General features: G+C 38.3%; 1 protein-coding gene across 2 annotated transcripts in view; it reads right to left on the bottom strand.

Moving 5' to 3' along the window:
* The window catches only part of adkb (adenosine kinase b), a 172978-nt gene that overhangs the window by 20692 nt on the left and 128589 nt on the right, over positions 1-23697 (bottom strand). For both annotated transcript variants that reach the window (XM_055042995.1, XM_055042996.1), the window contains exon 8: positions 4310-4345. In XM_055042995.1, coding sequence (XP_054898970.1) covers positions 4310-4345 — 36 coding nt within the window. The remainder of the gene's footprint in view (positions 1-4309; positions 4346-23697) is intronic.

The following is a 23697-nucleotide window of genomic DNA, read 5'->3' as shown; positions in this document are numbered from 1 at the left end:
CAGGGGATAGGCGGTGCATGTACTGTATCGTTCTCCTCCTGAAACAGGCCATCTCTCCTCAGCATCTGCACGGAATGGATATTCTCGCCTGGAGACGACAGAGCTCTCCGGAGTGCTTGCCTTTGATCATGAGAGGGATAAAAAAAAAACCCACACCTGTCAGTGCCGCTTTATTATTAACTCATCATGATGTACTATGAGCAGGTAGAACGTCTTTATCGCAATCTTCCAACGAAGTGGACGGCTTTTTCTGTACATCGAGGAGCTGAAATTACAGTTGCCTCGGACATCTGTGTCAAAGCTAGCACTAAAGCAACTTTAGGTTGAGCAAATACCGTGATTATGGAAGCAATCAGAGAGATAGACTCTGACCCGCATCAGCCACTCTGCCTCACTCAAACCAATGAGCTTTTACACCTCTAAATGCTTCCCAAACGTCCTTTAATCAGCCCTAAGAGGTCCAGGGAGACCCAGGGCTGAGGGAAAAATGGGTGTAACACTCTAAGTAAGTGCTAATAGTGAGGTTAATACAGAGGCTGTTAGCAGGCGATGGTGAAAAAAGAGCAATTTGTCACTGTGACTACACGTAACCACAAGCACTGAATGCAAAACCACACCGGCTCCAGCACATTGCCGCCCTCAGGTTTTATGTTCGCTGACATAAAATAGACATACCTCCACTTGGGTTCAGGAGCTGAGAGGTTCTAAGAACATGAGGTGGAGGTGTACCCATCAGGGCAAACATCATGACAAAAGGTAAGCAAAGCCACAGTCACATATCAGAAACACTCACCTGGGTTATTCTCTGAATTCAGTTCATCTTGTAACTCACAGGTTTATCTCAAAGGCAATAAACGTCATATAATGCAAAACACATTTGAGAAAATTAAGAAATGGAAATATCCAGATGGCTTGGTAATGTAACATGCAAATATATTTTTAAAAATTATATTTTGAAAAATTTGATGGGTTGTTGGAGCGTAGAGGTCAGCCAAATCAGAATGTCCCCACTGCCCGAAGTTCATTTTTCAATGAATATAAAACAAATTAAAATAGCCAGTAACTGCAAGTTATTTCTACTAACATAAACATTTTTAGGTATACTTTAACCTAAATAAAAGAAATATGAGAAAATACATTAATTATTTATAAAATAGCACTTTTAAATCATGTCCCTCCAGTTCTGTTCAGCCCCATAACAACATACCAATCCCTCCTATTTATAAATAATAGTTCAGTCCAATTTGCTCAGCACCCTGGAAGTGACATCATGTAAGTCTTTTCCTGCTCACACTAAAAAGAGATTTAAGTGTTAGGAAAGTTTCCCGCCTATATTCGATTATTTTTATCCATAAATCGTCATCGTCAAGCTCAACCTTTCAACACCGTTACGCACGTAAAAGATATTTACTGTTGTTTGGGGAAAAGTAAAGAATTGTCTTTGAAAATTATATTAATTAGTTATTTTAGTCAAGGGACTGGTGATCTCAAAGGAACTGGAAGAATTTGATTAATTATGTTAGGGACTTGTACTCATAGAGGAATAAAATTGTCCCGTTACGAGGTTGACTTTAAAGCAACCTCAGTAACAAAGAAATTCGTAATACTGTTTGGGATTTCACGCATAGAGTGGAAAAAACATATTTTCTTGGCGGTTCAAAGAGTACTTCAATTGATGCTGTGCTTTTTTGTAGTATATTTTTAAGTAACCTGAGACCCCAAAATGTACCGAATTCAGAGAATCACCCACCTGACAACTTCTTATCGAGAGAAAATGTCGTTGAGGGGAGAGTGGAAAAAAAACAGCACGCTAGAAGTGGATTGACAAACGATACGGTCAATTTGGTTCACGGCTGACAAATGGCAATATTTACGATCGCAGGGCGACTGATCAGACATAAATCAACAAAGCGTGAAATATGAAAGCTTTACAAGGGTGTTAAATTGCGTTGCCACGTCGAAGCCACCGAGAAACTGATAATCTCCACCGCGGGCTGCTTGGAGGGGAAAAAAAATGCTGCAGGGGAGAGATTCAATTAGAGCTGTGATGCAGAGAGTTCTTTTGAGCATTTAAAGGAAACAGATCACAATCAGGAGACCGCGTTCAGATCTGCTGATTGCTGCGTCTAGGAGGACAAGCTCTTTATCTTGTATTTATACTGAAGAAGAGTGGCTGTCATTTGTGCTAGTCATCCATAATGTGATGATAACAGTGTTTCAGAATACATTAGGAGCACATCACGCTGTGTCTTGAGGGTTAGATCCTAGCAATATTTAATTAAAGTTTCACTAAAAAGGCCTAATTAGTGAATTAACAAGACTTCTGATGGACTGAGATCAACCTCACTGTCATTATAGGACCCAAAGTGCTTAAAGAAATCTACTTCAGTAAATTAGCTTGTTAAACGTGACAATACTAGAAATAAAGCAGTGGCCTCTATGTGCTGTTTAACATTTTGTACTGAAAGGACAGAAAAATGCTCCGGTTTAAAATGGTATGACAAAAAATATGTGCTCGCATTTTAAACCACCCCAATATTTCTTGTTAGAGTGAAGCTCTATCCGTTTGCTCTCGGCATGTGATTAGCATCCGGAAAAGCCTACGCTGTTATTATAAGCCTTTGAAATATTTTGTCTTGCAATTCTTTGGGAACTCTGTAGAAAGAAAAAAACAATGACAGATAACATTCTATCGGTGCTAAGCTAATGAGCTGTTTCACAGTTTTTTAATCAGTTCTTTTTAAAACATAAGGCTACAATTTAAGCTTGTGTTAGCATTAGAACCTAATGAAAACATTTATACGTTTCAGGCTACCGGGATCTTTCAAAAGAGCATGTGCGTTTGATGACATGCCTAAGTCATAGCGCCATATAGTGGCCTGGCATGACAATTACAGCAGATTCTAGATGTCTCGTTGATGCTATCTTAGCGTCCGAAAATCCCGGCAGTTTCCAGTCAGTGGTCTCGTGCACACATGAACTTGACTTGAGAATGAAATCTGGAAATATACATTTTCCCATGAACTATATTCCTTACTCATCCAGATCTGGAAAACACTTACAGAGTTAAATTACATACTTTTTCCAGTCTTCCCTGCCGACATACTGACCCTACAAACCTCCTCCGTACTGTTATATATATAAGCAACAGTGTTTTCAAAAGTTGTTACTGGGAACATTGAAGAAGTAGCCTGTCAAAGGAAAGTACAACTCTCATCAGAAAGTGACAAAAATAAATAAATAAAAAACACTTCACTACTGTGAAGAAAACATCTTTCAGCTACAACCATCCAGAAATGCAGTGGGTACAGTACACACCACTGCTGTTATATGGAAAAAAAAATCACATTCATCCAATGCAATTTCACAGAGTGTTCTGCCAAATCAAGTTGACACAGAAAATGTCAAAGAACTGTAACTACTCGCCAAGTCTTGACTTTGCCCTTTGTGCTGTTTTTTTTTTTTTGAACATGAGGCCCCTCCATTATTACCTCCTCCTCCTCCTCCTGCCTTCATCCCATCTCCTCTCTTAAACCTGTCACTGCCATCAGGATTGCATTTCTATTCTAGTCACGTTGATCACACCGTTAGTGATTCTGGATGACAATTATTCACACAGAGCAGAGCCATATTCAAGGCGGATCTCTCTCTGAAAGATAGCACTTAAAATACCTGAAAAACACAGATCTCGGCTATTTGTGTGGTTTTTTTTCCCGCATTTAAATAGAGATGTGGATAATGTGGAGGGGAAAAAAAAACAAAACAAACAAAAAAAAAAAAACAAGTGAAGAAGAGACTCGGGGAATATTCATTTTACACTTAAGAGGCAGCCCAAACAAGCGCTGCAATTTTCATCTCTGTAATCTAAAACAAGTGGCTTTAATCTGGGTGTTAAAGAAGAGTATTTCCGTACGGTGTCATGGTATGGTATTGAGTAGAAACCATACAGTAACATCCCTGAGTGTGACGAGGATAATGAGGAGGCTTTTTAACCTGGCAACCTGATGAGCTTCGAGCCTGCGGAGAAAGGCTTGAAACCGTGCCCAACTTCTCCGCTTCCCAAGAGGCTTTTCAAAATTCAATAAATAACATCTGTAGGCGATGTTGGGTGCAGACCGAGCGAGTGCGTCATAACAGAGAGCGGGGCTGAACAAAGAAACCATGACGACTGCCTGGTTACCATAGCAACTGCTGCAAGGCCTGGAGAGTATAATAGCACATCAATCACTGTCCAAAAGGAACTTCATTATCAGCAAAAAAAATAAACCTTTAGGATCTTTTTTTACTGTTAAATTGCCGGTCAACTCACCTCAAAGCCCAGCTCTTTGGCAAACGTGGCCGCTTCCTGGAAGAGATAAAACACACGCACAAACACACAGAGACACACAAATGAACAGTTAATTACAGAGTCACAAAACAGAGCACAATGTCCAACCACAGACGTGAAGTGAAGACATCTCGTTTCCCCTCGGCTCCTCACATGTCACATGAGAATAAGTAACCTGAGCGAGCATCACTCTGCCAGCTCCTGATTTAATAGGCAGGCAGCCCACCCCATTTAAACTATTATCAGACATCATCTCATCTTACCGCAGCAGCATGAGATAACACTACATCAGCCTGAAGGCTTGAAACAACCACTGAAACCATGAATATGTGCTGGTATGTGGGAATCCCCCATCCTGCAGGCATTCAGCGCCTCGTATAAATAGGTCGCTTTAGACTCTGAACAGGTGCACTTTGCATACCACTGCTTTTTCTTATTTAGGTTACATCGTTTTCCTAAACATGCAAACTTTCAAAAGCTTTTTAAAGCACTAAGTCTTTAGCTTTCAAGATACATAGTTGAAAGCAGATCATTTGATTTGCTGCGTAAACCAATATACCGCAACTTGTTTTTTCTTTGTATGAAATTAAATTACACTTTTCATGTCTTATGTCCATTAGGATAATGAAAACGATTATTAGTTTTGACAAATTCAGAAGTTTACATATCACTCGCTTCCACTGAATTGAACGGCATGGGTTGGTGTAGTTCGGCATGCTATCTTATTTTCTGGCATTTCCAGCTCTACCCGGACTCTTTGCCCAGTACAACTGTAGAAGGTCGAGGAATGGTGCAGTTCAGGACGCTTTTACAATGGAAACAGACACAAGAACGTAGCGACCCACACCATCCCATGCCGCACTGCTCAGGGGAAACGAGGCATCACATCAAGACTTCTATGCCTTTGAAGAATTTGGAAAAGCCTAAATGATACAATGGCTTTACAGAATTAAGCTTCTGATTAATTCCCAGCCTCTGAGTCAAACAGAGGTGCAACATTGGACCTTAAACATACTGTCTCCATGTGTGACATAATGAAAAAATAAAAGAAAATCAGCCAAGAAATCTGGAAGGAAATTGTGAACCTCTACAAGTCATTCGGTATAGTTTCCAGAAGCCTAGAGGCGCCGCATTCATGTGATCAAACACTTATATGCAAGTACATAAGATCTTGCAAATATACTTTGTGACGATTCTGGTTGAGGGTAATAAAAAAATTCTTAAAATTCTAAAAATTTTATAAATTGAGATACAGAGCATAAACTTATTCTATCTGTAACTATTGGACTATTAAACAATGGACATTAATCTTAATAATTGTTAACAAGAATAAAACACTACTGAAAAGAAAAAGATCCTGTTACATTTATAGTTTTGTATTTTAAAATGGAATAAATGTAGTCTCCAGTATCTTGTAAACGGTTCTTTCATGACAGCAAGTGTCGGCGCTGGTTCTCCTCTTCGAGTGGAAACAGCTGCTCATTAAAGGTGATCAGTCATGTGAGGTACATGTTTGGCATGTCAAGATTTATTTACAAAAATGTGCTTAAATTGTCTGGTTTAACTCGTTGTTTACCTTACCAGAGAAAAAGCGGTTTAATTTTTTGAAAAACAGGGAAATTGTTCTCCGACTTCTACTCAATTTCAGTCAGCTTGTTTAAAGCAAAGCTGATTATTTTTTGTTTTCTTAAAAGAAAGAAAAATTATATGGTTTACAATTCATTTATCTGCAAAATGGGTAGAGAATGTGCAAAAACAAACATGGTAATTTGAAATGGCAGTAAAGAGAAGTGTGTCTGAAGGTGTACATTACTGCTTACTACTCTGGCAGCTGCAGTGTTGGGGAATATTAGGTGTGACCAAAAGTTGCCTCTTTTCTCAACTGGATGGATTTCGATAATTTTATGGATCAAATTGGTTCTAACCCAAACCCTTTCAATCTATATTCAATTTCCTTTTACAATCGATTTGTGAGCAGAAGTTCCCAGATGGTTCCATGTCACAAACCATCTGGCAGGTCAGGTTACCTTTGCTTAACAGATGGCATATAATGGCAAAGTCAAAGTCTACAATGAGCAATGTGATCCAAATTCATGCTGTGCATCTATTTTGTTTAACAATCATACTTACATCTCTGGTTGTTATATAAATGTGTCTTGAAACAACAGAAAACAACAAAATGTAGAAAACACTCAAACTGTGAGGAGTTTTTCAATCCCATTGAAATACCTACTCTCCTACTCTGCATGTGCAACATTTTGTGAGGTTTTGTAAATGCTTAGGTCTCCAAAAAGCTGTAATAATGACATCCACAATTATTAAAAACATAAATTTTTACTGTAGAGTTGTTAGTAAAGGAGTTTTGATTTCTCTTTGTGTTATAGAAACAATGATGATCACAAATGAAGGAGGAACGACAACCTGAAAGCTACCAGAAAATATATATTTAAATTACAGTTCTTAGCACATATAGTCAATCTCCACTGTGTTTACCTCAAAACACTTTAAAATTTCTCCAAAGGGTATTTGATTGATAGACTAGTGCTGGTGCACCCAGGCAGTAAACTCAATGTTTTATGAACTAAACAGAAAATCTGGAGACTTTGCTATCACTACTTTTTATCTCTTGCAGGTTGATGCCCAAATTTAGCATTCCAGTGAGAAAAATCATTACACTTCAGTTATTTTTAGTGGGGTTCTTGGGTGTCTTATCATTTATACAGCTTGTGCAATTAAAATCTAAGATCTCATTTACAAGAGGGGCCTGTCCTGTGCTCGCTTTTATTATTTCATTTAATTCAAGAAATGTTTTTTTGATTTTGATTCAAAACTGCATGTACTTATCGGGACATACAAGCACATACTCAAGTAGAAGGTGTAAAAATATCAATATACGTTATTTGCCACGGTTATCCACAACATTATTTATATGATTTACACTATTCAGCTTGTTTTACGTTTCACTGAAGACAGAAACAAGTTACTTGTCAGTTAGGAACGGTGCCGTAAATCATGAGAGACAACCTAGTTCGCCAAGCACACTTCTGACCTCAGACGGGGCTGTAAGTTGGTTTTATGATTCTAAATAATCCAATTACGTGCAGAAGTGGGATGGGCGTTTGCGTGACCTTGGGGAGAGGTTGACATCTCGCTCCTCAAACAGAAGGGGAGGAGATGACATGGAACAATAAGGTTACAGGTCCCTGGAGGGAGCCCTCATGGCTCGCTCTCTCTCTCTGTTTTGGATCAACTTCACAGCAACAGCAATATGTCAACTCATCACCCCCCATCCTGTCCACAATTAGCAGATATAGTCAAAGGGCTGTTTTATAATCATTTAAAATAGTCATGTCTTCACATTTCACCTCACTTCGCCTTTTCAACCCGTCGAAGATTCAGGTCTCATTTGTTTTCCTTTATTTATGTCCACATATTGACTTTTCTCCTCAGGAGCGCTCAATCACTGACAAACGATGAGGCTTCTCGTGGAGACATGAGCAGCTTAGAAAACACCCTGTCAAAACTGTTGTATTTCACAACAAAGCATTTAAAAGAGAAACATAAATGAAGGCTGCAGTAACGATGGTGCCGCTGAGCAGCACGTGGCTCTGATTCAGACTCCCTCTAGTTAGCAGCTATAATATTTGTGAGAAAAGCCTTTCGAGTGTGTGTGGGCGTCAGGAGAAAAGATAATTGAAGCAATATCTATGAGCCACATGTGTACACTGTAATCCTTTTCAGGAATTTATTAATTTCTATCAGTTGCTATGAATTCCAACATCAGAAATATTTGTAATATAAGCTTAGCTAAACCTCATGTATAAACACTGTATGGCAGTAAATATGTAATTACCAGGACTGAACATGCAAGCCAATAAAACAGAGCACATAGGTAATTAAAGTCGCAATTCCTTAAGGAGCTTATGGCATTAATATTCAAAAAATATCCTGTTCCAGGCTGCGCCTGTTTCGCATTTGACATGTGCTTGTTTTGGTATGTTGTGGTAGACGGCTTCCAAATGACGTCCCATGTGCTTCTGCAGCTGTTGCAACAATGACAAGTGCCTTAAAGTGACATCTGGGCAGAATCTCTGTGCACTCAAAAAAGTATCTTGTTTGTTCTGAGATTGCCGTGATTGCATGCTCGCTTTTGATGATCTGCTGCCGAGTCGGATTCCAGAAAAAGAGAGAGTCAGAGAAAGGACTGTGGCAGATTTCAGGGCCCGCGAGTTCTCCGCCTTTTCTCCTCTTTGGGCAAAGAAGGTAAAAGATAACAAGGCAGCCTGAGTGCATGAGCCCCTCTGAAGCCGGAGTTATTATGAAGCTATCAAAATGTGTGAGATGTTGCCGCTGTCAAAGGCTTAAACAGGCAGAGGGATATTTTTAGAGACCTTAAGCTAATAATCCAGAGCCCAGTCAGAGGGGTGGAGGGGGTCCATCATTTCTTGCCAAGCAAAATGGATGTGGATATGCACACTTCATGCAAGGGCCAGCTTACAAAGCATCACCACCCTTGACAACTGACATGAACATATTTGGCTTTCTTTGGAATCCATCTATCCAGGAACAGTGTCTGTGTAAGCTCTGAATTTACTCTTACTGTATTGTTCAGCCACTGTATGTCACTACATACTTTTATTAGGGATGCAATGAAATCTTGTGGTACAATATTGAAACATAATGTTTATATACAGGCAAGCAAGTGTAAGCTATTCCTAAGAGCCTTGCATATGAAGCTAAGTGGTTTACACTTGAAACCCTGTAACTATATTGGATGTCTGTGAATAGCTGAACTCCGCTGTAAAAATGATTATAACTGACTATTTTGACACAAATCAAAACCTACTTTAATAGTTACAACATCAAATATGCCATAATATGCATTAAACGTAACACAAACAGTCATAGAACTACTACATAAGCTAATCGGCACCCAGCAAAAAGAATGGTGCCTTTGGGATGTGGTGCCATGAAGAATTAAGGTGGTTCTGAAAACAAAAGAGGGTTGAACCATTTACTAACAAGATGTTCCAAAGGACGAGGCTACGAGGTGTAAATTAATTGTGTTTAATATTTAAATTGCATTTTGCCAATAACAGTTTTGATAATCAATATTATCAAAGATAAGGATAAGCAGTACATGAAGAGAAAAAACTAACCGACTCATGCATGGAGAGTTGGAACTGGTTTCCCACATAGCAACAAAAAGTTAACATTGTCAACAGAACTTGTTTTATTTTGGTTACTTTCCATCTCAGTCATTATTGTCAAGCCTAAGTCAATGTTTTCTCTTTACTTTTTGACATCAAACCAACTCTGGGAGGTTTTGCAAAAGTCTTCTGAGAAGTAAAGTCTACGAACAAACTTTCTCCCGGGGACATTTGGGCCCTTAAAATCTACTGTAAATAATTACTCGAGGCAGTCAAAGAAACCATCAGTAAGTGATGTCTTCTGATCTTTTGGCATCAGTCAACAAGCGAAGAACTCAAAGCCACGTCCAACTGATAGAGAACTACAATTTCATTTAAAGCATAGCTGTGGTGACAGGAGAAAATCCAAAAAGCAAACAAACAAAAAAAATCCCTGTTAGTTTTTTTAGACATCAACTAACTTGGATAAAAAATTAAAAAAAATCTGTTGGCCTTAAATGCTCATTATATTCATTGGCCTGTCAGTGGTTCAGTTAAAAGACATTTCTGTTTGGCACATAAGTGAAGACCAAAATCGGAGAAAAGATACAAGCTATTGGCTTTCATGGTAAAATAGCAGAAATAACAAGCATTTAGATTTTTCTCGCACTTGTGACAAGTTGTTCAGCATATGTCACACCAGAAGCGAGAGAAGAAGAAAAAAAAAATCCAATTTCAGTGTTTCCCAAAGAATCCAAATCAAAGAACAAACCTCAGTGCTAAGGTTAATAAATGTTGATAAGCTGGAAAGTGTAACTCCCCCAGGCCCTTCGGAAAATAAGCATTTGCTTGACCGTGTTAGCCCCAGCTGAGGCAGAGGCAGAAATTGAATTGTATTTGACACTTTGTGCGAAGGGAACACGACACTGAGGAGGGTATAGCCCTGACAAGCTGTTTGCAACAATAAATCTGTTTTCTTCTACCTCGCCGTGTGTTTCAGTAAGAGTTCTGTTTTAAACAGCCGAGCTGGGATATTTCAAGGGAGAACAAAATGAAAATGTTTCCTCTTTAAACTGTGGGAGACAAAGGAGGGCGCATTATCAGCTGGAAATGACGAATCGCTCAGTGTAGAAACCTTTTAAACTAAAGTTAGCATGACGGGGTTATGACATGTCAAATGATTCAGCCAATTATCACTACTTAACAGTTCCATATATAAATATAACAATGGCAAATGACATATTTTTCACGTTCTCAGCTTGTTAGCCAAGGCATCACTGGGATGAGCCAGACAGCTTTCTTAAATGCCTGGTAAAATAGCATATGGCATTTCATGCTTGTGCTTTTAGTCAGATTATTACATTGAAGTGCTCCTGATTGATATGTAATCAAAATGATGTCACTGGATAGGACTGACAGCAGCTTTAATGAAGCTCTAGGTGATTGTTGAGGAGATTTTTTATATTCTGTTAAAACCACCTTAAATTTTACCTTCAGCAGATAAAGCTTTAGGCATGTCGTGACAGATTATATCGCCATTTAAAAGTTAATCTAAGTGTTAGCTGTAAACAGATTACATGCGTTAAATATTTAAAAGTAAGGCAGTGTGAATAAAAACAGTATTCATCCAAATAACTTTTTACATTGTTGTAGTTAATATAAAGGAGCGATTTTCACTGGAAATGCTTTACATGTTTCGTTCTCTGAATGTTTCACACAGATAAATCATTGGTGTTTCACCACTTCCAACTCTTATCTGACATCATCATTGGCTTCTGTCTAAATTATAGCCCAATTCAAACAAGACAAAAATTTAAAGGTTTATGAATTAGCGTTTGCATAAATATTAATAAAGTTTTTGGACCTGCAGTTCAGAGCTTAGCCGTCATTTTCATCTTTTAGGCCCAACTAATCTGGATAGTAAATGGAGCTGCTAAAAGAGCTATCTAAGATTATAACTGCTTTCACCTTTGAACACAACCTCACTTTGAAAATCCTCGACAACTCCTTCGACAAAACAGTTCAGCCATATTATCTGACCTGAAAACATCCAGATGCGATTATTATTATGATTCCGCTAGCTGAAGGCAGCACTTTGGGTGAAAAGACATTAACTTGCTCCTGTGCAGGATGGATTCAGAGGAATAAATCACCTGTGTGCCGAGCCCTCCTGCAGAATCCGGGAGGATGTAGCAATCCAGCTTAAGCATGACGGGCCACAAACATGAAGGTAAACACACGCAGGAGCAACACATGCCACAGAGGCAGGAATGGCTTTACCTGCCTACTGCAGCTGACGGTATTTCACTTGGATACATTACTCGGCTATTAGGCACCACGTTCTAAAACTCTGATACAATCGCATATTTGTGACCCTTTTGTTATTGCAGTAAGATTTACATCTGCTATTCACAGCCAATTTAGCCAGATTCCTTGAAAGCTCTCAAACCTGCAACCACAAACTTTTGCTCTTATCGCCGTTTTCAGAATGCCTGAAATCAAAGTTGGACAACAGCATTTAAAATGCATAATAACTGCAATTATTTTAAAAATAACTCTTTCTTTTTTTCTTTCGGCATCAAACAAAGCACAGTTTTTCCCAGATGTTATGCCACTGAGGTAAAATTCTGAACAGCAAAAAAAAAAAGTAATAATTGTCTTTGAAATCTTCTTGATCTCAAATATTGATCTAAATGCAAAAGAGTTACCACAAACAACTTAATTACGTAAAATATTCTTAGAGTATGATAATTCTTAGTAAAAAACCTACATGATTAAACTATTAAAGCATAAAATACTCATACATGAAGAATCTTTTTAAATCTTTTACACACTTAAAAACATTTGATAAGAAATTGATGTGATAGATTCCAGAGTTAAAGCATTGGTGAAATTATATATCGCTTTTAATGTTTTCAATAAATAAAAATCTGAAAGTGTGGCTTGCTTTTACTATTCCATAGAAGTGCAGAAAACACTGGGAAATCTTAAAGGATTCAAAATACTCAAAAATCAAATTTAAATTGCATTTAAGTTGTATGTCTTTGCTGCTATGGTTTGCACGCACAATGCTGCCCACTCTGTCACCGTAGAATATCGTTTTCTACATATTGTGTATATTCAATAATTCTTTGATATGTTTTTCTAAAAGAAAAAGACAGGAAGCTAAGTTGACCTAATGCTGGTTACAATGATTGATGCCCAAACCTATTTTTGTATTAAGATAAACCGATGGGATTTGATACATTATGGAACCTTATAGAATTATTGTATATAAATATTCTATTTGTTTACACTGTCTTTTCCTCTTGTCAGTCACATATTTTGAACAGAATCTGTAGATCCTTTGAAAATTGGCTTCTGAATTAAAAATTGGTTTCTGAATCGAATTCTGATCCTGAAAATCTGAGATTTACATTTCTACTATCTAACCACCTCACTTTATACCTCACAACTAAATCCAATGCACATAGTTTAATCTCAGTTATCTATTTTCTGTGTAAATATAGTTAAGGTGTGAAGAGGCCTGTTACAGAACTTCTTCACAGATGTGCACATAACAGGTAGAGGAGAAAGCTGTGAAAAAGCTTAAGCAAATGATCCATTGTTCAATCATCACCTCGATGAGGTGGCGGTTTTGCTGCAGCTAAACTGCCACCTCATCGAGGCAGAAGCAGCCAAGTGGCCCGCGATAACTCTGGAGGAGGTACAGAGATGTGTTGACGAGAAAACTCTTAGTCAGGCACACCAAAAAAGAGTGACAACAAGAATGCCATTGTTTAAAGGAAGTCGTTAGCGGTCACGTTTAAAATTTTGCCACAACTAAAGAAGAGGAAACAGCCAACAAGTGGAACAACATGTTCAGGTCAGAAGAGACCAAAACGTAGCTATTGATTTGAGATGCAAAACATTCTGTGTGGTGAAAACAGTCACATAGACCTGAACAAACCACCGCCATTGTAAAACATGGTGGTGATTGGACAGCAGAACAAAGATCCCAAGCAGACGACCACAAATTGGTTTAGATCAAAGCATATTGAATTCTTCAAATGGCTTAATCAAAGTAAAGAGCTAAATTCAAATCAGAATATGTGGAGAGACTTTATTTTGTTTAAAGTTTTACATCTAACTTGACTGAGCTTGAGCAAAGTTGCAAAGGGGAAAAATGTCATGCAATGGATGTACAACATGGGATGATGATGCAGACTGTTGGGTGGTGACATAGACTAACCTTAGAAACACAAACGCACACACAAATGCACGCACGCATATATACACACACACACACATATTAAACTAAATGACTATGACTGTCATGGAAATAAGGATGCATCATGGATACAATAATGTTTTGAAAGAAAGAAAGAACAGTCCTCTGCTTTGTTCTAGACACAAAACTAAACACCAGTTAAATGTAATTGTAGTAAGCGTACAAATCTGACTCCTAACATTGTTTTTTTCACTGTTGTTTTATGAAGTAAAGTTCTGAGTCTGAAAACTTGAGGTTACCTTGTTAATTAGCAAAAACAGGTATGAAGTAGCTTATTTTACCAATATACCTGATAAATCTCATTTTTGAGCAGTCAGTGGTGCTTCTGTAGAATCAAAATAATGACACAAAACAGATACTATAGTGTGTTTGTTTGCAGTAGTTCAGAATTGTTTGCAGAAAATCCATCAATCCCACTGTCTATGTTGAAACCAAAACTTTTTAAAATCGTCATACACCTTGAAACCAGAAGCCAGACTATTCACAATCAACAACCATTTGGATAAACAGTTCTAAAATTTAAAAGTTAAACCTCACCCTTTTTAAAATTGTTTAATGCTAAGTGTTACATCAAGGGCCAAAAGAAAACAACACCAATTATTTCATTTGGGTTGGCCAGCTTGCAACTGAGAACAGCCTGAGTTTTGTCTCTAGGTCAGCATCGCTCTTCTCACAAATTGTCTGACAACTTCCAAAATTGTGTTGTTGAAAGCAATAAAAACTCTGAAATTAAATGTTTGCTCATATCTCTGCACATTGCCGAGGCTCCCTGGAGATCAGGGCTGCTGGTCTACTTGAGGTTTGGCAGACCGGTCGCAAAGCCCGCTAAATCCCGGTCAATGAATATCTCAACCGCTCCGCCACTGTGTCTAAAGCAATGCTACAATACAACTGAGACCATGGCAGGTCAATCCACATGCTTGATCCACTTATCAGGATACTGCTTATCAGGATCACCAAAGTCATGTTGTCTGCCAGATAAATAAATTCAGTCACCAACTGCTGCAGGAAGAGAATGGAGAGGACTGTTCATGACCTGAACTGCCCTGAACTCGCATTTTTAGACCAAAGGAATTTGCGTTATAACCCTGACTAGTCCTGAAGCAATTCTTAACTAATTTCATGGAAAATAAGTTGGGTTTGAGTCATTTTTATAAACTGGAGAAAGAAAAATGTGCATCTGTGAAACCCTGAACTTATAGTACAACACAGTAAGGTAAATCAATTCAGAAATATTTTCAATAGTGAGTGATGTGTCAAAGCATTTCAATGGAAAGTTGAGTGGAATAAAAAAGTACGATAGAGAAAATGTGCACAATCAACAGAATCTATAATGACTTGAAGAAACCATGTCACCTGGTCCTGATAAATCAAGCTTTATCAGGTGGTCAAAAGTCAGTGCAGCATTTTCGAGCCCTTCCTGTCACCATGCTTTGAAATACTTACTGGAAATGTAGATTTCATTTTTCAGTTGAACTTGCCATCTACCACCACGCCTAAAACTATCAACACCTTGCTTAATGACCATGGTTTTACAGGCTGTATTAATGCAGTAATTTATGTAACAGGATCCCTCACCAAGTATTAAGTGAATATACTGTGCAGTAGAAGGACTTACTTTTCAGTAATTTGCCAGTGATTAAAAAAAAGTCATTTTATTTTATTGGTCTGATGTAATAATTACATTTCTGTGAAACCATCAAAAAACAAAAAAATGATCCCTTTATGTCATGAATATATAAAGTTTTACTTTTGCATTAAACTAGTGAAATAAATTTGCATTCCAATGACAGAGAATCTAAATGAAAGGGTTCTTAGGTGACAAAGCTAAAATAAATAACTGGAAATTGCTGCTAAAATGTGTCCAATCTTTAGCTTTCCTGTCACCAGTTTTATCTGAGGTCTTTCCAATCAGTCCATTACCCACTTATAAGAGCAGCGTCTGATTCCATCAGACTCCGTTTACCTAGAGGGGCGGGAGAGAGGTCTCAAGCCCACAGGGACAGCAGCTGCCCCCCTCCTGCTCAGGTCTAAAGGTTAAACAATCAGAAACATGTGCAGCACATAAATATCTTCACTGATAGCAATCTCGGCACAAAAACCCAGGGTTTGCATAAGGGACTCTGAACAGAGGATGTAACCTCAGATAGCACTAAAACGACTGGGCAGCCGTTCAGCCTTTAGAGCCTAATGGAAGCTGTGGCAGCGGCAGGCGCAGCTCTGCAGCGGGGGGAGTTTTTTTTTTTTATCAGTCTTTATCAGCGCTGAAGGCCTCTATCACACATCTCACCTCTGAGCTCTGACGAGAGGTCAGCAAACAATGCAGGACTACCGGAAAGTCGCTATCTCTCAAGGAAGTGGATAAAGGATTAAGGGTGGATGAAGAAGTTTGCTTAACGAACAAAGTTCACGCAGCACGTTTTAACAACGGGTAAATCTCATTACGCTGATATTTCCAGCTGGTTTATTTTCCGTTCTTCTGAGTTGTTAGTCAGAGTCAGAATATGCAACGTTCTGGGTTTTCATTTTCTCTCCTCTGACTGCTGGTGCCTCACTCCAGATGTGTTGGTTCTGGATCTGTCATTGTTTAACCCTCTTTTATCCGCCTTGCTCTTTCTAGTGCATTTATATTTGTCAGTGTTTCTGGTACGCGTTAAATGTGAATGGCTTTGTGACGTCCCATGTGTTACAGTTCCATTATATGATATTTTTAACTGCAGTACAGTAGCAAAGAAGTACTTTCTTCTATAATGTACAATAGTGTATGTGTGCTTCACAAAGTGTGAAACTGCTTTTCCTCTGCAAACCTTGCGTTTCCTTCTCTTCAGATGTTTGTGTTCATTGTCTGGGATGACTGTGTGTGGGTGTTCATGCACACAAGAGTCCTCAGGAGCAAGCAAAGTTCTGGCTTTCTCTCTGCTGAATAACACACCTCCTTTAGATGAAAAGACTCAAACAAAGAATTGGAAGCATCCTGAGCCCACATAGATCTGTTTTTATCAAAATATATAGATCTACGACCAAGTTCTTGACTCTAAGTTTTGTTTCGCTTTTGATTTTGGCACAGTTTTATTTTGGAGTGATATGCACTTGGCTGGTATATCTTTAATAGAAACTTTCATCTTTCCAGGTATTCTGAGCAGAAAAATGTGTTTAAGTTTTTACCTACCAATAAATATTCTTCATTTACTGGTTGACCTTGGTAACATTTGAAATATTGCTTTATTTTTCATAATCGTGGTCAAAGACATGGAATTGTTTTTATCTTTGATGCTTTTTTATGGCAATTCACATCATACCTCTGGAAATATTTTGAGGAAACATTTGGCACTGTGCTTTAGGCCTGCCACAAAATGGTGCTAGAATAATTTCAAGAAAAAGTCTGAGAAAATGTGTTAATTAGAAGAGTAGAATGGTCACTTTGACAGGGACTTGTGCTGAAAAACAATCTATTTTTGCCAACCATCATTATCTTGAGGGAAATAAAGGCTGTCATCACCACTTTAAAAGGGCTTCACATTAAACAATATTGCTGCAAGTAGCTTCTCAAACCAACTCTTTCATTAGGAACTGAAAGAGTCAAACTGGTTTAAAGGAAGCTACGAAAGTTCAAGAAGGATCAGGACTCTAGTAAAGATTATTCAAATGTGGGATCAGCTTGCCACCAGCACAGAGTTTGCTCAGGAATGGTTGTTGGCAAGAGTGAGTTTTTCTGCTAGCTAAGTGTTTCAGAGACTTTTGGAGGTATGATGCTTCTCTCCAAAAAATACCAAGAACTGATTCAGTTCCAGAAGTTAACTCCAAGGGGAAGGGATTAAGGTATTCACTCCAATCAAATCCCATGTAGACTGTATGGGCAATCAGAGAGGAACATAACCATGAGTCCTGCTTATTTTGATGGTAAACTGCCATCTTAGCTTTTTTTCTTCATGCAAAATGGAGCCCAATATCGCAAGGAAAATTGATAACTAAGTGGCTCGTAGAATAGAATATTGACATTTTGGGTTTATTTTTGAGGAAATCTTCAACCTATTGAAGTTCATGGAGGTTTGGTTGTTCAGTCCACTTGTGTTTAGGTGTCAGACTCTAATCCTCAAGGACCAGACTCCTGCAATAGTTAGATGTGTCTCAACATAAGGACACTTGAATCACAATATTAAGTCATGACTAAGCTACAACTTGTCTACCTGGGGAAGTAATTCAGCCTTTTGAATCAGATGTGTTGTACCTGGGCATCATTTAAATGTTGCAAGACACCTCCATGTGAGAACTGGAGTATCACACCCCAGGCAGAGTGGATCTAGGGACTACCCCCTAGGCATTTTATGGCTGATACTACTGATCTACAGGGTGTACAGACAAGAAAGAGCTGCATCCAAATTTAGCTTGTTATCAGAGCAGGTTGGACTCTTCCAGAATCTTGTCATTGATCCTGTTTGTGGTGTTCATGAACAGGATGTCAAAATGATGTCCTAAAGATGGAGGTGTCTAGTTTTGGGAAGTTTTGGATTTCATATTTTCTTTTTGAAGATGATTCTGGTTCTGTCAGCATCTTAAACCCATGACCTTCAGTGCAAACTACAGTGGTGAGCAGCAAACTGGGTCGGCTCCCATAAAGGTGGGTTGCAGAGTTTCAACCTGAAAAGAGTGGACTGCTACACCCAGACTTGTCAGCCTCAAGCAGAGGAATTCAAGTATCTTTGCATATTTATCATCAAAGATAGTAGGATGGAGTGACAGATGGATAGATAGATTTAGACTTGTCCAGGTTGTTCGGGTCAAGAAAGAGCAAAGTTTTACATTTACCAGTCTATATACAATCTGAATTCCTGCTTTGGTCATTACAAATCATTACTGACCAAACAAGCACAATAAAACCAAATCCAACAACACTCAAGCAATAAGGTTTACAAAATGTTGATGTCTCAAAACGTAACACTAGCAAGCTGCATATAATTACTGATTACTTTTCAACACCAGCTAAAAGCTTTGCGCCCTTTAACCGATTGACTACACAGTGAAAAACATTTTTTATCAAGTTGTGAATCGGTAGGTCTAATAAGGAAAATATTAACTGGTAATAAAATAGGAAAATTGCTTTTCAAGTTAACTTTTCCTTTTTGCTTGAGTAAGTTTCAAGTCCTCAAGTTTCTTTGGCCAAGGTCATCTTAATTAAATTTGAAGAATTTCCACAGATGCAGCATTGGTTTATTTTTTACTTGTGCAAAAAAGCGACTGAATCAAAACTCTCTTCCAGTCTTTGACGCAGATTTTCAAGGTCAATCTATCAATTTATCTAAGAATTTAATAAGCAAGAGAAATGATATCTTCTGGTGTGACAGTAAGTCAGAAATTGTTTAACATTCAAAGATTAAGCTGCCCGCAGGCCCTTTGGTTATAGACCTGCAGGCAAAGGCCTTGAAAGCTTGTTTTCTTAATCAGTGAGATTCTGCTTCAACACAATATTGTACTAAGGTCAAGTCATGAGAAATCTTTCCTTTTAAGCAGTAATGAATAGTTTTGGTTTCCTTTTATGTATTTGTTGGTAAAGCTAATGAATCGTCAAAACACACCCGCGCATTCATTATGAACACAATTTGGTTAAAATCAAGTGTTCAGTCAATTGTTTTTAGCCTTTAAATCATTTCCACATATAAACACAAAGTTTACAGAGCTATACAGCGAACTCCCGCCTATTCGAGGAATGGTATTCACAGATTCACTTATTCATGGATTCTTCTGTGGAACGTAACTCAAACAAAATTTGCCTATTCACATATTTGCCATAAAAAATATGTAAAATAATTTTTAAAAAAGATGCAGGGTGGCACTGACCACCATTGAAACCTGATTGGGCGCACTAAGTGATACCCAACATGACCGACTGGTCATTTCCATCTATCGTTGAAAGATACGTGACCTCAATATAACACAAAGACATACATGATTTACAGCTGCTTTAGAAAAGACTCTGAAACCCAGTTTATTGTATTAATTTATGGTTCAAGTGCATGTATTTGTTGTTTACCTTGTTGGTTGACTTCTTATTTGGTTGAATTATGGCAGAGGCCACAAGGAAGCAATTAATTTGACATCCTGATGATGGGATGCAGAGGTGCAAATAGGAGTTCATATTACATATTATATGACGATGAAGTATATTTGCATCAGTTGTCTTATAAATATGCATTATGTGCTTGTGTATGTCCATTGTTAAGAAAGATATGTTGTAGCTTACTGTTGTAGATGCTGTCATAGTGAGGATATAAAAGGATAGTTTTCTTGGCAATTTTGGGTCAAATCTCAAAGCATGTAAGTGAGAAAAGTCTAGATGCACACGACAATGCCAAGTGGAGTGAGAGTTGTCAGGAAAGCAGGTACCAGGATACAAAAACAGAATGTTTCCTTTATTAGTATACGGATACCCTAATAAAACTTTACCCACTCTCTGGCCACCCGTTGTGTAAAAGTCTAGTTCCGCCGCAGCACACACTTTTGGTGCAGTCAAGCCAAACTCAACAGTCAACTCTATAGCCTTTCTTCACTTTATTATCCCTGTAAATTCAACAAACATTTGCTTGAAGCTGCTGCAGACAAAGGTCAAGACACCAAACAGCTTTTTTGTTTCCTGTGGAGAACTGTTGAGAACAGTGACCATACCCTCTTGTGTATAATAAACATCTGAGAATTTGGCCTGCACTATTTACCTCCTAATGAGAAACAAAGATCTGCTCTGGAGAGGGTTGCATGCCTCAGATGATGAAAAACCCAGGGAGGGAGGGGAAAAAAAGCCCTTAAAATAATCCAAACCACTTGTGTTGCACATGAGACACAGGAGTGGTGTGCGTTTGGATGTGTGTGTGTGTACACTGACCATACAAAAAAAAAAGAGGTAATATTTCATGTCTGTTTATGTGGCATCTGATGGCTATTAGCCAAATAAAAATATGTATGAAAGACATATGTAAGGACCACAAACACCTCTGAATTGACCTTTCACCCACGAGAAATGCTCTCCTCCAAGCACCTTAAAAATGTCCTTGCGAGATTCATACAGCTAGCCAAAGCAACAGTTTATCCCATGCTGATGGCTTCACTACTCTAAAATATCTCACAATAAAGTGTTATGATGAACACAAGTCTTCTCTGATCGTCTTAACCCAGTGGAATCCCATCTATTCGTGGTTCAGTGTTTGTGGATTTGCAGACTAAATGCATCCTGCTGATTTTGAGCTAAAAACATGTGGAAGAGTTATGGACAGGATGCTTTGTTGCACATTTAGTTCAAAAGCTCATTTGAAACGTTGGCTGAAGCGGTGCTTTTAGTTCCAGTCTCCACTGTGGCACCAGAGCACAGGTTAGTGTTTGAATCTATAGCCTGAGCCCAACCTGAAATTCAGGACTTGATGAGACAAAATTTTTTTTTTGATGGACAATTCAATTCAAGTTTCTGTGGTGTGTTCAACAGGACCTACAATCCAATCAATCAATCAATCAATCAATCAATCAAATTTTATTTGTAAAGCACATTTCAGCTACAAGGCATTTCAAAGTGCTTTACATCATAAACACAAAACACAAAGTCATGCAACATAGAATAAAATACCAAGGTTTTTTTTTTTTCTTTTCTTTTTGTCACGGAATTTAAGTGCCTGTTACCGCCGGACTCCGCCATCCGTTTAACCACGGGTATTCGTCGGGCCCCGTTCCCCACAACAGGAAAAAAAAATAAATAAAAAAATTACATACATATCCACAAATACAAATCCATACATATTACATTTCAAATACAATTCTAAACAGGTGGGTTTTTAGTTGAGATTTAAAGGAAGTCAGGGTTTCAACTGTTTTACAGTTTTCTGGAAGTTTGTTCCTAATTTTTGGTGCATAGATGCTGAAAGCTGCTTCTCCTCTCTTGGTTCTGGTTCTGGGGATGCAGAGCAGACCAGAACCAGAAGACCTGAGAGGTCTGGAAGGTTGATACAACAACAGCAGATTTGATGTATTGTGGTGCTAAACCGTTCATGATTGTAAACTAACAACAGTATTTTAAAATCTATTCTTTGAGCTACAGGGAGCCAGTGGAGGGACTTTAAAACTGGTGTTATGTCTCTATCTTCCTGGTTCTAGTGAGAACGCGAGCAGCAGCATTCTGGATCAGCTGCAGCTGTTTGATTGATTTGTTGGTCAGGCCTCTGAAGACGCTGTTACAATAATCAATGTGACTAAAGATAAACGCATGAATGAGTTTCTCTAGATCTGAATGAGACATTAGTCCTCTAATCCTGGAGATGTTCTTCAGGTGATAGAAGAACAAAGAAAACTTAATGAGAATGCTATGTTGTGTTAATCAATCAACGGTCTAATCAGAGGAGCATAGGTTCAGGCAGTTTAGCTTGTTGAGGAAAGAAATTAAGTAAGGTACAAAAGTTAGAGTGTACCAACCGTAGCACACTGAACAATTAAATAGTCCCGCCCTGGTCCAATCCTCATAATCGCCCAACCCAGATGATTTGGACTTGACTCACTCTGCGGTTGCAACAAGCGACAAAATGGAGCTGGAAGGTATTTACCCAAAGCTAAAATGAGAGAAGTTGCAATTATTACTCAAACGGTATTATAAAAACAAAAGCAGCATAATCTTAATTAAAATAATATGTCAGGTTTACTTCAGGCTCGGGCCCCTGATTAAAGCTTGTTCACAATATCTATGAGCTTGATTTGATTTTTTTAGGACGGATCCAAAATGCAGATTTGTCCTCCAGATATTGACCAAAAGAAAGTTGTGCGATCAGAGAAAAGTGGGTGATGCGTTCGTAATCGAAGTGGAGTCATTTAATTTCATTTTTCATTTGTAGCTATTACACGGGACGCAGTCATTGGTTTTTGTCACTATGGAGAAAAGGTTAAATGTGTTCATCTGCTCGATGTGTGATTTGCTCACACATCAAGCAGTTAATCATCAACACAGTGCTGAATTCTCTGTTCATCTATGAATATTAATTAAACCAAATAAAAAAATGAAATGCAACTGAATGGCATATGTTGTAATTATCATTTAAAAATAGGCTGGTAAAAAATAGAAAGTGACAGACTTTTTCTTTTTTTTTTTTCGCCATTGAGCGTGACCTCTGGCCTCAAAACTTAGAAAGTAAAAGTCCTAAAAGCCCGGGTTATCAACCTTTTCACATGCTGTGTGGTGAAACTTCAAATATCTTACAGCTGAAAATAAGGAGTAGGGAAAAGCTTCCTCAGACTGAAGCAAATAGATGGCGACAAGAACTTTCCCACGTAAGTTATTTCAGTCAAAGAAGAAACACTAGCTGTTAGGATGTAGGATGTCCTAACTCTTTCCTCCTTTTTCTCAGTTAGAAAGAAAAGTTTTTATTATCTTTTTAGATTCTACATCAATTATTTTGAAAAAACTGAAAATTTAATTGCTCTGCCAGGTTTTTTTTTTTTTTTTTAGACTGAAAGAAACTTATACAACACTTCAGACTATTGAAGCAAGTCTGCCACACATACCCAGCCTGATACAACCTCAAATTAGAGAAAAACAGAATTTCATTGAGTGGAGAAATTAGCAAAGGGTAGACTGACATAGCTCCAGTAATCCATGGCAGAAAAGATATTTGCCATTAAGGGTTAGCAGATTGTGTCTGCTGATTGCTGATCTTTTGTGTCCTCTTATCCAGAATTTTCTAACCGCAAGAAGAATTAGGGATCCCTCCAAGAAAAACTGGAAAACATGACTGAATAGTCTGGACTGTGGGAATACAATCAGGACCAGACAAAGGCCAGTCCTCCTGCCAACTCTGTGGATAAGAGGATTGGAGATGGGAGAAAAGCAACCAGCCAAACTCTGAGCAACAGTGATTTGGGAGCAGCACATGCCTCAGGATTGTAAGGGTATCTGCGGTGCTAGCTGGTGTTCAAACCAGCTAGCACCGCTGCGTCCCCAGACCAACAAG

This window comes from Poeciliopsis prolifica, unplaced genomic scaffold (genome assembly GCF_027474105.1).
Source record: "Poeciliopsis prolifica strain line A6 unplaced genomic scaffold, Auburn_PproV2 SCAFFOLD018, whole genome shotgun sequence".
NCBI classification, from domain to species: Eukaryota; Metazoa; Chordata; class Actinopteri; order Cyprinodontiformes; family Poeciliidae; genus Poeciliopsis; species Poeciliopsis prolifica.
Note: the sequence above shows the minus strand (reverse complement) of the source record. Positions and strands in the feature narration are given on the sequence as shown.